We start from the raw sequence: 14368 nt of genomic DNA on the forward strand, positions 1-14368 counted from the left end.
AAACATACCTCTTCACCCAAGCCTATGACCTCCCCTACCCCTAGCCTCCTCTACCCCATTGCCTACTCTTCTACCCCCTGTTACATCCCCATCTTTTTCTCTCTACTTCTTCTGTCTTGTTCATTTTATCTGTATATTAATGTGTATTGTACGTGTTGTCCCCCCTGTCTGTAAATACCCCCCCCCCCCTTTTTTATATATGTTCAGCGTCTTTGGATCACTGAAAAGCGCTATATAAATAAAAGTTATTATTATTATTATTATTATTAACCCTAAGTCTGATAGGATTTGTATATGAAATAGGACATATGTACCATTGAGGTGTCTGTAGGCAATAACTTCCCCAAGTTTCGTTCCAGTCAGACAATTTTAGAACTTGTATATCTATAACTATAGGGGGCGCTATAAGGGCCATGTGCTCTTTACCCTATTCTGTTTAGTTTTCCATGACACACCAGTGGTTGCAATTTCAGCCTAATGCGCGAGGGTTTTAGAAACTATAAAATAAACAGGAAATGAAGGCATTATTTGATGTTGTGCTACACAAAAACCGTAAAGACAAGTATTTAAAAAAAACTAAAAACTCAAACTGGAGGCAGCAGTTTCTTTCAAAATGCCCGACTTCCTGTATGTCAGAGGTCAATGCTCCGATGTATGTTACTTGTCTCGTTGATCTTTACCACGGTTTCAAATTTCATGGTCCTTGGCCAACATTTACACTTACACTTCCCCGTTTGTTTTGATTTTTTTCTTTTTAAGCTCAAATGGATGTACTAAAAAAAACGTTTTGCAAGCTCCATTTCTTTTTCTTTTCGGGGCTGAGTCGATCGATCTTATTCCCCCATGTGAAACTCTTTATCGATTTTCAGGGGGTCAAACATTTACAAGTTGTGGAACTAGGACTAATAAGAATAATAAACCGACAACAGTTTACTGGCTTGAGCCATAAATACTAAAAACTAAGTAAATATTTGTACACAGCTGAGATGTGACCACAAGTTTGACTTATTTAAAGAATGGGAGTCACTCTGTGTGTAAAGTCAGCCACATCCGCTCAACTTGTTTGTATAAGTAGAAGGAAAGTGACCATCATGTTCTTTATGTTCAAATAAAGAACAACATAAACATTCAATATTTGAACGTATTAAAAAGACATAGAGCCATGATAACAATTCTAAATTGCAATTTCAATCTGAATTATTAGTAATACATGCTCCCTTCATCTATTAAACATGAATCTTTTGCAAACTTGTATGAAAGAGTCGTGTGTTGACTGGGAGTGAAGTGATCCAGTCTGCTTCATTCTTCTGTTCAAACGATGTTAAAGTGACCAAACAATCCAAACATGTGAAAACTTGTGATGTGCAAAAGAATTTGTGAGTGCTCGGGACACAATAAGAAAAGATAAGATTTAAAGTGGTACTTCCTTTTTCCACTGTTGAAACTTGATTCCTCTTTGATGAATTAAAAAGGCCAAGATCCACATGGAGGCTTCACCCTCAAATCCTGAATGATTAAATGTATTGTTACAACATGAATGTTCAAATGCAGTTCTTTTATAAAAAGCTTCTTTGGGAAACCTTTAAAACATTTGTATGTGGATGCAGTATCTTCATCAACATTGCTGAAAATAAAATAAGGAAATGAAAGCAAGCCAGGCTACAAACACAAATATACACTAATATATCATTAAATGTTTATCAATCATCCCAACTATGATATGATATGAGTTTATTTCAGTTGGGTAAAACTAATTACACTATACATTTCCTTACATAATATGTAAAATCAACCGAAAAGGTGTAGGCTGAAGCCACAGCTTATTACGCCTACTCTTTTTGCAGCGTCACATCTACCCAGATACTTTGGATACATTAGAAAATATATATACATCAGAAATCAGAATAGGTTTATTCCCGTTGTTAGTGAATAAACTCACAGGCTCGGCAACAATGAACAATAACAAAAGCAAGATGTATCAAATAAGGCCTTGCCTTCTCACACATGCTCACATCGCTTTCGGGCTTCTCCCATATTCCATGCCAGCGCTGCTTATTTTCTCTCTTCCATCCCTCATCTTATTCATCATTACCATTACGTTAACTGATGCTAGCATACTACTCTGACCCATGCTAGGCCTCGCTGCTCCAATCCACGCTAGCAGCCTTGCTCGCTTCAATCCCCAGCAGCAGCCTCGCTGGCTCCGAGCCCTGCCGGCAGCCACGCTTACACCGATCCATGGCAGCAACCCCGCTGTCACCGGCAACCATGCACGCTCCAAACCACGACGCCAGCCACGCTTGCTCCGAGCACGAGCCTCGCCAGCAGTTCCAATCTAGGGCAGCAGCCACAGTCGTTCCGATCCACGGCAGCAGCCACGCTCCCTCCAATCCACGGCAGCAGCCACACGCTCCCTCCAATCCACGGCAGCAGCCACACGCTCCCTCCAATCCACGGCAGCAGCCACACGCTCCCTCCAATCCACGGCAGCAGCCACACGCTCGCTCTGATCCACGGCAGCAGCCACACGCTCCCTCCAATCCACGGCAGCAGCCACACGCTCGCTCTGATCCACGGCAGCAGCCACACGCTCGCTCTGATCCACGGCAGCAGCCACACGCTCGCTCTGATCCACGGCAGCAGCCACACGCTCGCTCTGATCCACGGCAGCAGCCACACGCTCCCTCCAATCAACGGCAGCAGCCACACGCTCGCTCTGATCCACGGCAGCAGCCAAACGCTCGCTCCGATCCACGGCAGCAGCCACACGCTCCCTCTGATCCACGGCAGCAGCCGCACGCTCCCTCCGATCCACGGCAGCAGCCACACGCTCGCTCTGATCCACGGCAGCAGCCACACGCTCGCTCTGATCCACGGCAGCAGCCACACGCTCGCTCTGATCCACGGCAGCAGCCACACGCTCGATCTGATCCACGGCAGCAGCCACACGCTCCCTCCGATTCACGGCAGCAGCCACACGCTCGCTCTGATCCACGGCAGCAGCCACACGCTCCCTCCAATCCACGGCAGCAGCCACACGCTCGCTCTGATCCACGGCAGCAGCCACACGCTCCCTCCAATCCACGGCAGCAGCCACACGCTCGCTCTGATCCACGGCAGCAGCCACACGCTCCCTCCAATCCACGGCAGCAGCCACACGCTCGCTCTGATCCACGGCAGCAGCCACACGCTCGCTCTGATCCACGGCAGCAGCCACACGCTCCCTCCAATCCACGGCAGTAGCCACACGCTCGCTCTGATCCACGGCAGCAGCCACACGCTCGCTCTGATCCACGGCAGCAGCCACACGCTCCCTCCGATCCACGGCAGCAGCCACACGCTCCCTCCGATCCACGGCAGCAGCCACACGCTCGCTCTGATCCACGGCAGCAGCCACACGCTCGCTCTGATCCACGGCAGCAGCCACACGCTCCCTCCGATCCACGGCAGCAGCCACACGCTCGCTCTGATCCACGGCAGCAGCCACACGCTCCCTCCAATCAACGGCAGCAGCCACACGCTCGCTCTGATCCACGTCAGCAGCCACACGCTCGCTCTGATCCACAGCAGCAGCCACACGCTCGCTCTGATCCACGGCAGCAGCCACACGCTCGCTCTGATCCACGGCAGCAGCCACACGCTCCCTCCAATCCACGGCAGCAGTCACACGCTCGCTCTGATCCACGGCAGCAGCCAAACGCTCGCTCCGATCCACGGCAGCAGCCACACGCTCCCTCTGATCCACGGCAGCAGCCGCACGCTCCCTCCGATCCACGGCAGCAGCCACACGCTCGCTCTGATCCACGGCAGCAGCCACACGCTCGCTCTGATCCACGGCAGCAGCCACACGCTCGCTCTGATCCACGGCAGCAGCCACACGCTCGCTCTGATCCACGGCAGCAGCCACACGCTCGCTCTGATCCACGGCAGCAGCCACACGCTCGCTCTGATCCACGGCAGCAGCCACACGCTCGATCTGATCCACGGCAGCAGCCACACGCTCCGATTATACCCCACTATCGTTCCAGACATTCTTTGGGGGTTCAATCAGTCAGAAGGCACTCATTTGACAACAATACTTTAGTAGATCAGTTAGGGATGTTCTATTATACCGTACCTCATGATTCAAGAGTCCAAAGAATCATGAGGACAGTGCTTATGCGCAATGTCTGGATCTGTATGAAGAAAGCTTTAAGAGGACTGACTGTTTGCCTAAACAACAATCAGACACTCAGCTGTATTTATCAATGAAACCTGATCAGGGCGATCAAGTAGACAGACTTAGTGCTTGTCTGAAGGATATAAAAGCCTGGATGACATTTAACTACCAGCTTCTTACCCCTGAAAAAAACAAAGTCATTGTGCTTGGCCCTAAAAATCTACGAGACGCTCTATCTGAGCAGATAGTCACACTGGACAATGTCAGTGTAGCCTCCAGTTCTACTGTAAGAAACATCAGAGTCTTATTTGACCAGGAGCTCTAAAATTAGAAGAATGATGTTCCAGAAGAAGAATGATGTTCCAGAGTCCTCTGTCCCTAAGGACAGAGGACTCTGGAACATCGTCCCTCGCCCTCACGGACATTGCTTAATCCGTTTTTCACTGTCGCCCTCAGAGGCAACTGTTGTTTGATTTTGGGCGTTACAAAAATACATTGAATTGAATTCAATGTGGACGATGGTAAAGCGTTAGGGTACTAAAATCACTTTTTTAGAGTAACAAGGAATGTAACGCGTTAGTTTTGTGCACCCATGAAATCTAGTACTTACCAAATTTCTTTTCAAAGTTTTGGGTAGTTTTGGTTAGGTCTCATCTCAGGCACACTTCGCAAATAGTGACAGGTAATAAACTTTCAGATGCGTGCATTGTATTGTGGTAATCTGTCAACATAAAAGATGAATAAAGTCAAACGCATTTACTCTGCTTGTTTAATTGATATTTTCCAATCAAGGACTCACTTCAGGTTGTTCCTCTGTTTTGCTGTGCATGAATGAACGCAAAGGGAAAGGTTGTACAATAATGTTAATGAGTGGTAACTCTAACGCGTTTCTTTTATAACAACATAACTGCAACATAACACATTAGTTTTCCAGGGCAATAATGAGGTAACATAATGAGTTACTTTTAAAATAAATGCGACCCAACACTGACGATGGAGTTACAAGCATGAGTACAGTTGAAGGAGCAATTCAATTGGCTCTGAAAGCCAGAGAAATCTGCAGTAAAGGAAACCTACGGCTACACAAGTTTATTTCTAACAACTCCACTGTTTTGCAAAGTGTTCTTTTATCTGAATGCACTGTGTACACAAACAAAAACTACTTAACATTCAAAGACATGCCACAAGAAAGGGCACTAGGCATTCAATGGAGTGTTAACAGAGACAGTTTTAGATTTGATCACTGTCGGAAAGACCAACAAACAACACACAGAGGCATACAATCCCCTGCAGCGTCGATCTATGAATCACTCAACTTTTTAACACCATATGTGTTAAACGGAAAAAATCCTGTAAGGAATGTGCCAACCTGGTATTGGTTGGGATAACCCCCTCCCAGACACACTAAACCCAAGGTGGGAAGAGTTGGCAAAGTTAAATTAAACATAGCTTGCTGTTACCTACCTGCTGGTTTTGGTGAACCTAAGGAAATGGAGCTGCATGGACACTGCTATGGACACTGTAGCTATCTGAGAGCTAAAAACTTTAAAGATTAGATCCACCTCTCTCTAGTAATATTAAAAGCTCATGTTCAACTAAACTGACCACTATCCCCAGACTTGAATTTACAGCAGCTGTAGTTTCAGCCTCAGTCAGAAATCCAAGAGGTGCCCACCAGCTCAGAGGGAAAGAGGAACGGCAAAACATGTCCAGAATGCTCTCTCAGCCTGTGGTGAACAACGTTCTCTCTTTAAACAGAAATGGAGGTTGAAGGTTCAATGTTCTGGAAGAGTACAGCAGCATTTTGAAGCCATGGGGCAGCATCAGCCCTGGCCATTCAGATGATCATCAGTGATGAGGGAGTTGCAGCCAGGTACAACAAAACAGTAGGATTACAATGGCCCATTACAGGGCTCTTAGGGTAACAAAGAAGGTTAGTTTCAGGAAGCAGAGCGTAAATGAAAACAGGACAGGCTATTATTAGGCGCTTCTGCCCATTGGGAAGGTCTTACTCAGAGTAAGATACATGAGTTTTCAGACTAGATCTGCAGATTGAGAATGACTCTAGGATGAGTGTCAAAATGTCTTGAAATGTCTGAAAGTATGTTTTTGTAAACTCCTTGCCTCACAGGCCACACTTGGTTTAGGTCCCAGTTCAAGTCGTAAATAAACTCCAGTGTCCAGCCAAGTTTGACTCTAAGGTGAGTGATACCTCATCTGTCATGTCCTTGTACCTAAGGGGGCCTCTTTACGTAAGATGTTTTTCTGTTCTTACTCTTCTGTAAAATGTATAATGTATATATCTGGATTGTTTTTAGTCCGGTGCGACTTATAGTCTGGAAAATACGGTAAATACTTTTCACCATCTGCCTGGGTCCTGGTCTTTCTGCAGAACGCGCCACTTTATTACACACCCAAAACAAACAGTGTCCAGATGACTGCTACTGAATCTTTTCCTCCAATATTGTAGTTTAAATAGACTTAAAAAATGTCTGCACACTGGAGGATTTTGTGTCAGATTTGAAGCCTAATTTCCCTCTCCAAAAATTTGGGAGAAATGGTCCGAGCAGCGATTCTCGTGACAGTTTATTTGTTGTGATAATCCTTATTCCTGCAAATATTGTGTCACATCTTAACATCCCAGGCATATCAAAATCCTTTAGGGTGCAGTCGTGTTTGTTTTGTGTGTCAGTGAAAGAAACAGAGAGAGAGGAGTTTCCAGTCAGAGAGAGGACTTAAATACTGGTCTGGACTCAGGTCTGGGTCAAGTCCTGGTCTAGTCCTGGCTGAGTTCTGTTGTGTTGAAGATGAAGTTGCAGAGTTTGGTTTTGCTGGTGCTGCTCTGTGCTGTGGCTCAGGGAAAAGTGTTTGACAGATGTGAATGGTATAAATTTCTGAAGGATAACGGCATGGACGGAGTCGGAGGAGGCACCCTGGCGGACTGTGAGTATCAAACCAGGACTAAACTAGGACTAGACCATGGACTAGGAACAGGACTAGATCATGTTAAAACAAGTCTAGACTAAAGGACTATAACAGAACTAAACCAGACCAGGACTTGAGCAGGATCAGGCCAGGACTGGACCACAGCTAAACAAGGACTATGAGCAGGACGTGTCCAAGAAAAAAAAATTCTATAACTGGACTGAAATAGTGAAGTTGAATAAACATTGTTTTATTCATCCCCAAATGGGGAAATGTTTGTGTTGTACAAGGAACATTGAAATATGCAATCAAAAATCAAGATAAAATGGCTTTTTAAAATATACTTAAATGTATATAGATTATTTAAGATGTATCCCTTGATTAAAACTATGATACAAAATACAGGAAAATAGTTACATAAAACAAAACTAATCATGGGTTTGAGGTATAATTATTCTTTCCTGATTTGAAGGATCTGCCATGGCAACAGTCCTCCATTGTTAAAAGCACAACACAAATTTAGAATGGGGAAAAGTCCTATCCAAATCTTCAAATCAGGAAGGAATCATTGGTCTGAAACCCATGACTAGGCTACAAAACTAATGACAATAAGAGATTGTCACGACGTACAGTACAGCACAACAAGTAAAAGAAAACAATCTAAATTGTACTTCTTTCCTCAGGGGTTTGTCTGACGGAGCACGAATCCAACTTCAACACCCAGGCCCTGAACAGGAACAAAAAAGACAAGAAAAATAGGATCTTCACTGACTACGGCATTTTACAGATCAGCAGCAAATACTGGTGCACAGACGGAGGACCTAACGTGGCCAACGGCTGTAACATCGCGTGTGAAAGTAATTGTACTACTGTCGGTGTAATCCCTCATTCGTCCAGGCGTGTTCCATAGTAGAAAAAGCTTCAGTTGTAGTCATCTGGACTCAGTTTGAAAAATAGACGTTTCGACTCTCATCCAAGAGTCATTGTCAATAAAAGAATTTAGATCGAGAACTCCGATATTAATACTGTTCTGTGGTAAGACCCGCCCATTGGGCGGAGCCTTCCTGAAGTAGAAAGAGTTGTTTGTTTCAACAGAAACTCCCCCTTGTATCTACCGAGTTAGCCTATTCAGAATCTTAATGGGCTATTAGAATCCTCTTTGTCTTTGTGAGACCCTGGCTCAACCACCCTGAGTACCTGATTAGCATCTAAATGTCCTGGCCCTGGTCCTCTACCTTTCTAATAGGCCATTAAGATTCTGAATAGGCTAACTCGGTAGATACAAGGGGGAGTTTCTGTTGAAACAAACAACTCTTTCTACTTCAGGAAGGCTCCGCCCAATGGGCGGGTCTTACCACAGAACAGTATTAATATCGGAGTTCTCGATCTAAATTCTTTTATTGACAATGACTCTTGAAACGTCTATTTTTTCTAACTGAGTCCAGATGACTACAACTGAAGCTTTTTCTACTAATTGTACTACTACGACTACTACCACTATTTACTCTTTAGACTGCGGCAGCTGCTATTCCTCGAGCCATTCAACAGGCTTTTTGGAAAACTCACACCGGCGTTTCTTTTGTAGAATCAACCCAGATCTTCTTTTTTCGAATAGTCTTTATTAGATAAGACAGCTGAGCATGAAATGGGGATGAGAGAGAAGGAAGGACATGCAGCAAATTGTCGTAACCAGGATTTGAACTGACCGCGGTGCGGCCGGCTGCACCTGAAACTGTGGCTTCTTCTAATATTAATACGACAGTAAAAGAAAATGTAATGTACTAGTATGTAACTAGAAAAAAGTTATAGTGGTACTACAACTACTTTATAATATGACTTCATATACTCACTTTGGTCACCATCCTGTTCAGGTCATGAATAAAGAATGTCAGTATCAGTCTGAATTTATAAGCAGTAACAATGTGTTTGCTTATGTGAGACCCTGATGTGTCAGTGTTATTTTGCCCGTTCTGCTAAATATTTTTTAGCAGAACCAGTTTTTCATAATAGTGGCTGGATATACATTTAGAAAATATGATGAACCAAAGCATACTTGCTGTACCATTAGATATTCTGGGCTGTTTGTGTAACTATTGGGCCTGGGTCAAAGATAGAATGAAAGAGAAACAGTGACTGTCTCTCTCTAACTCAACTAAACTGCATTTTTCAAAAAATTACCAACAAAATGTTTGTATTTCAAATTGACCTCAAATAATGTTCTGAAAAAGCATTGCATTTACATTCAGGCACTTTCACTAATCTGTGGGTAATGTTTCTACTACTACCACCACTACTACCACTACTACTACTACTACTACTACTACTACTACTACTACTACTACCATTTCTACTACTACTAGTGCTACTACTACTACTACTACTACTACCACCACCACTACTACTACTACCATTTCTACTACTAGTACTACTACTACTATTACTACTACTACTACTACCATTTCTACTACTACTACTACTACTACTACTACTACTACTACTACTACTACTACTACTACTACCACTACTACTACTACTACCACTACTACCACCACCACTACCACTACTACTCCTAAATCCGGACCAATTTAATTCTAAATTCTAAAGTTATGTCTAAATGGAGATTAAATCTGATCTAATCCACGTTTTTTCTTAATCAAGGACTAAAAAAAAACAGAAAAATAACTAAACTAGAACAAAAACCTTTTGGCCTAATCCAGATAGATATATATATATATATATATATATATATATATATATATATATATATACACATACCTATTTGTATAATTGGTTTTAATCCTTTTCCTCTTGCCCCTCAGAACTTTTCGACCCAATTGAGGCCATAAAATGTGCCAAAATAGTGGTAAAGGACCCGAACGGCATGAAAGCCTGGTGAGTCAATGTCATATTTACAAGTTCATAAAACACATTTTAACCTTGCTTTCAGAGAGGAGGAGACAGGCTAACCACTCTGCCACAGTAACACTAATACATTTGATATTCTCTTTGTGTTATTACAGGGTGGCTTGGAAGTGTCGCTGTCAGGGCCAAGACCTGGCCAAGTATGTCGAAGGGTGTGAATAAAAAAAGAAAGAAACCCACACAAGTTGGATTTCAAATACAGCAGTCAAAACACAATTGTTCTTTCTTGTAAAGGTTTCAACCATTATAAACAAGTCAGGCATCGCTGCATTTTGTTTGTAACACAGAACGCAGTTACGTTACTTGTGACTTATTGCTGTCAATAAAGTTTTTGAAGCATTTGTTATGTGTTTGGTTGTTTCTAGACCTGATGATTTTACTTTTAGGAGGATGGGAAAGTGTTTGGAGAGGAAAGGTGTGGAAGACACCATCCATAATGTTTAATGGGCACAGCACATGGCTAAGCTTTTTCTTTTCAGCACTGTGGCCAGGCTAACAAACTGTCACAGCGCAGTAGAGCCCTCAATCCCAGCTTCTCTCAGCTCTGATGATTTCCTCTTATTTTTTAACAATAAAATAAAAACAATCAGAGATAAATTAGATGAAATTACCCCCGCTATTAGCCCTGAACTAGCCCAAGCTGTAAATCTAACGTCCCATATAAATCCATCAATAAATTTAGAAAGTTTCACAGCTGTTGATCAAGCAGAGATAACTTCAGCCATTATGTCCTCTAAAAGCTCAACTTGTGTCCTAGACCCCATTACAAGCTCCTCAAAGACATTCTCCCCCTAATTATAGACTCTATTCTTAATATAATAAATACTTCACTCGAAAGTGGCTATGTTCCACAGTCCTTCAAACATTCAGTCATTAAACCGCTTTTGAAAAAGCCTAACCTAGATCCCGACCTGTTGGTAAACTACAGACCTATTTCAAATCTTCCCTTTGTCTCTAAATCCTTCAAAAGTTGTAGCAAAACAGCTTTGTCGCCACCTGCAGGACAATAACTTATGTGAAGTTTTCCAGTCAGGGTTCAGAGCCCACCACAGCACTGAAACTGCACTAGTTAAAGTCACAAATGATTTGTTATTAGCCGCTGATGATGGACTGGTCTCAGTCCTGGTCCTGTTGGACCTCAGCGCAGCGTTTGACACCATTGACCACAACATTCTACTGCAGAGGTTAGAATGTGATGTCGGTGTTGGAGGAACAGCCCTCAGCTGGTTTAAATCCTATTTATCTGATAGGTTCCATTTTGTTAATGTAAACCAGAGCTCCTCACCATGCTCTAAAGTAACTTACAGTGTGTCACAGGGATCAGTCCTCGGTCCAATTCTGTTTACTCTTTATATGCTGCCATTAGGCAACATTATCAGAAAGCATGACATTAACTTCCACTGCTATGCAGATGAAACTCAGCTGTATTTATCAATGAAACCTGATCAGAGCGATCAAGTAGACAGACTTAGTGCTTGTGTGAAGGAGATAAAAACCTGGATGACACTTAACTGTCTGCTTCTTACCCCTGAAAAAACCAAGGTCATTGTGCTTGGCCCTAAAAATCTACGAGACGCTCTATCTGAGCAGATAGTCACACTGGACAATGTCAGTGTAGCCTCCAGTTCTACTGTAAGAAACCTCGAAGTCTAATTTGACCCATTTAAGCACATATAAATCAAGCCTGTAAAACAGCCTATTTCCATTTGCGCAACATAGCCAGATCAGAAATCAGAAGAATCCTTCCTAAAAGTGATGCTGAAAAATGTGTAGGGTAATTATACTCGTTTCCTGCTCAGACCTTTGTACCAAGATGTAATGTATATTCTCTGGGACTAGCCATTACATTTGGACAACACGTGTAGCGTTTTAGGTAGTTAATGTTCATATTTATATTTAAAAGGGCACCATCTGAAGCTTGTTCAGCAAAACATTAACATCTACTCAGTCTCATTCTCTGAAGGGGAGTACACGATTCATTGACCGACAATCATAATTCTATAAAGATCAATACAAAGGCTCTATAAACCAGGATGGTTTTGTGTGGTTTAATAAACAAAGATATAAAATCAATTAATGACACATTTGGTTACACAGGCTGTGCCTGGGCTCAACTTAGTTAGAAGAAATGCTGGTATTAAGAATTAGGTTTTGATTGGTTTTGGGGAATAATTCAAGGGAACCTGTCTTTACATGCCACTCTGTAAATATCAGCTACTCTCAGGTCTCACGTGTCCAACTAAGGTGTGGAGCGAGGCCTCCCCATGACTTTGTGTCCTTGGAGCTGTCCGGGCGCTGATGCTAGAGCAGGTTTAGCATTCGAAGAGTTTGATGAGTCCAGGGTTCGTTGAATCGTGCATTTTTCGATGAAGATGTTCGGGTTGTTTGGTGAAAGCCGAGTTTGGAAGACAATGCAGCCTCCCTGGTGGGGGAGGGGCCCCTGCGGGGGTCCCCGACCCCGTGTGTCGTCCTGGCAGGTCACGTGCCGTCGGAAAGAAGTGAAAAAGGGAGAGCAGAACTGAGCCTGCTCTTTTATTGACCTGGGAGGAGTGGCCTAGTGGGTGTGACTTTAACTCGTAGTCAAACTTATTCTCAGTTTGGGCAAATTTAACTCAAACCAGCAAAAATGACATGTGACCATAATGAAATACACAACATTGTCAACGAACACACATCAATAGCAGGTGATGAGAAAGTACATTAAGTGCGACATGAACACACTTCAAAACCAGTTGCAAACTAAACTAAAACATGATTTAGTCACAAGTTTAGATCACACAGTCAGCATCAAGTTGGTTTAGATGTGAAATAGTCATTAAGAAATTTAGTCCAGAGGAATGTCTCTTATCAGAATCAGGGGAAGGGGCTCCGGTGAAGACAGTGTCCTCTCCGTGGGGGTCGTTCCTTTATACCCAACACTGATTTCTGCAACAGTGTGTTGAGCTGTGAAAAGCTGTCTTTCAAAGGTCTTTTTGGGACATATGGGTCCCCTACATCCCTCTCTTTTGACAGATGTTTTCTTGAAGAAGGAAAGGTTTGTCAATGAAGATACCCAGGACCCAAAAGACAGTGGCACAGAGGTGGCATGTACTAAGTCAATGGAATATTCTACCTTGGGGTTAAAGGGATTTTATAAGAATCGTATCCTATCTCAAAATTGTTCAAAATTTGGGAGAGACATTTGTTCTTAGCCTAGCTATTACATTTGGTAATAGATCATAAACCACACAAGATACTCCGAGGTTGTCTTGAAAAATGTGCGCACAAAAATGTCAACAACAAGTTTGAATTGGTTGTGCTTAAGCGACAAAAATATAGATTAGTCTCTGCAGGTACATCATTTCTTCTAAACAAATAGAATTAGTGACAATTTTGAAGAGGTGCCAGGGCTCGTTTGGAATAGTGTAAGAGGTACTTTTTGTTAAAGATACACTATTATTAGCACGGGCAAAACAGCAACTAGTTTAAAAGCTTTGAACACGGGTTGGTCAGAGGCGTTTTAAAACGTAGTTATATTATTGTTTGACTCTTCTATTTGTTTGTTGGAAGATGGTCAATATCTAAAGTAAATGAAAACAGATTTAATATCCGAACTCACGGCCTTCAGATTATTAATTTATTTAGCGATTGATTGCTAAAAGTTTGGTCAATTTGAAACCGTTTGATTAAACCATTTAGCCTTTATAATGTGAATCTATTCAAAACAACAATAAATTGTTCATTCAACCTCATTGAGGCCAAATGAGTTTGTGATGAATAACTGGTAGCTTTTGTGATCCACTCTAAACATGCCTGCTGCCTGTGCAGGTACGAGACGTGTTTTAGGAAGTGACTTAGATCGACTTCCGGTTAAGCCTTAAGTGTGAAGCTTCACAGCCGAGGGCCTATTAGGGTCGCTGAGCGGCGTGAGCTCACTTCTGTCCAGCAGTCATCGGCAGATTGGGCCTTGCAGTAGTGCAGGCTGTTGTTTAAGTTGTACATATTTTCTAACATTCTGGAGCATCGCAGCAATGTTCTACTCATCATGTACTGTGTAGAGGTGTGTATCCCGGAGACTCACGGTAATAGCATCTACTCTCTACGTGTTTTTCTGCTTTCAGTTGACAGGACTGATAAGACAGAAGTTACAACAGATAAAGTCACTCTGGGGGTTCTTCGGCTGTGCACAGACTGTTAACTGTAGATCAGTACATTTCCGCAAGTGTTCGGCAATAACTATAGTCTACAAAGGTCTTATTAAACACATGTATCGCACACATAACAGGGATGAAGCTTCGTGTTTAGGAGCTGGTGGTCACCAAACATCACACACTAGACGCGGAGTTAGGGTCTAGTTTTGGGGATTCACTTTTAGATTTTTAG

General features: G+C 42.9%; 1 protein-coding gene across 1 annotated transcript; it reads left to right on the top strand.

The window, feature by feature from the left end:
• The first annotated feature begins 6941 nt into the window (after nucleotides 1-6941).
• On the top strand, nucleotides 6942-14110 carry LOC140377390 (lysozyme C-1-like). The gene is made up of 5 exons (XM_072462780.1): nucleotides 6942-7102; nucleotides 7768-7941; nucleotides 9904-9976; nucleotides 10105-10158; nucleotides 14107-14110. The coding sequence occupies exons 1-5, from the start codon at nucleotides 6967-6969 to the stop codon at nucleotides 14108-14110; spliced, it is 441 nt and encodes a 146-aa protein (XP_072318881.1). The 5' UTR covers nucleotides 6942-6966.
• Nucleotides 14111-14368: the final 258 nt, after the last annotated feature.

This window comes from Eucyclogobius newberryi, unplaced genomic scaffold (genome assembly GCF_026437365.1).
Source record: "Eucyclogobius newberryi isolate DKJ021-1_F unplaced genomic scaffold, fEucNew1.0.hap1 SCAF_4, whole genome shotgun sequence".
NCBI lineage: Eukaryota > Metazoa > Chordata > Actinopteri > Gobiiformes > Gobiidae > Eucyclogobius > Eucyclogobius newberryi.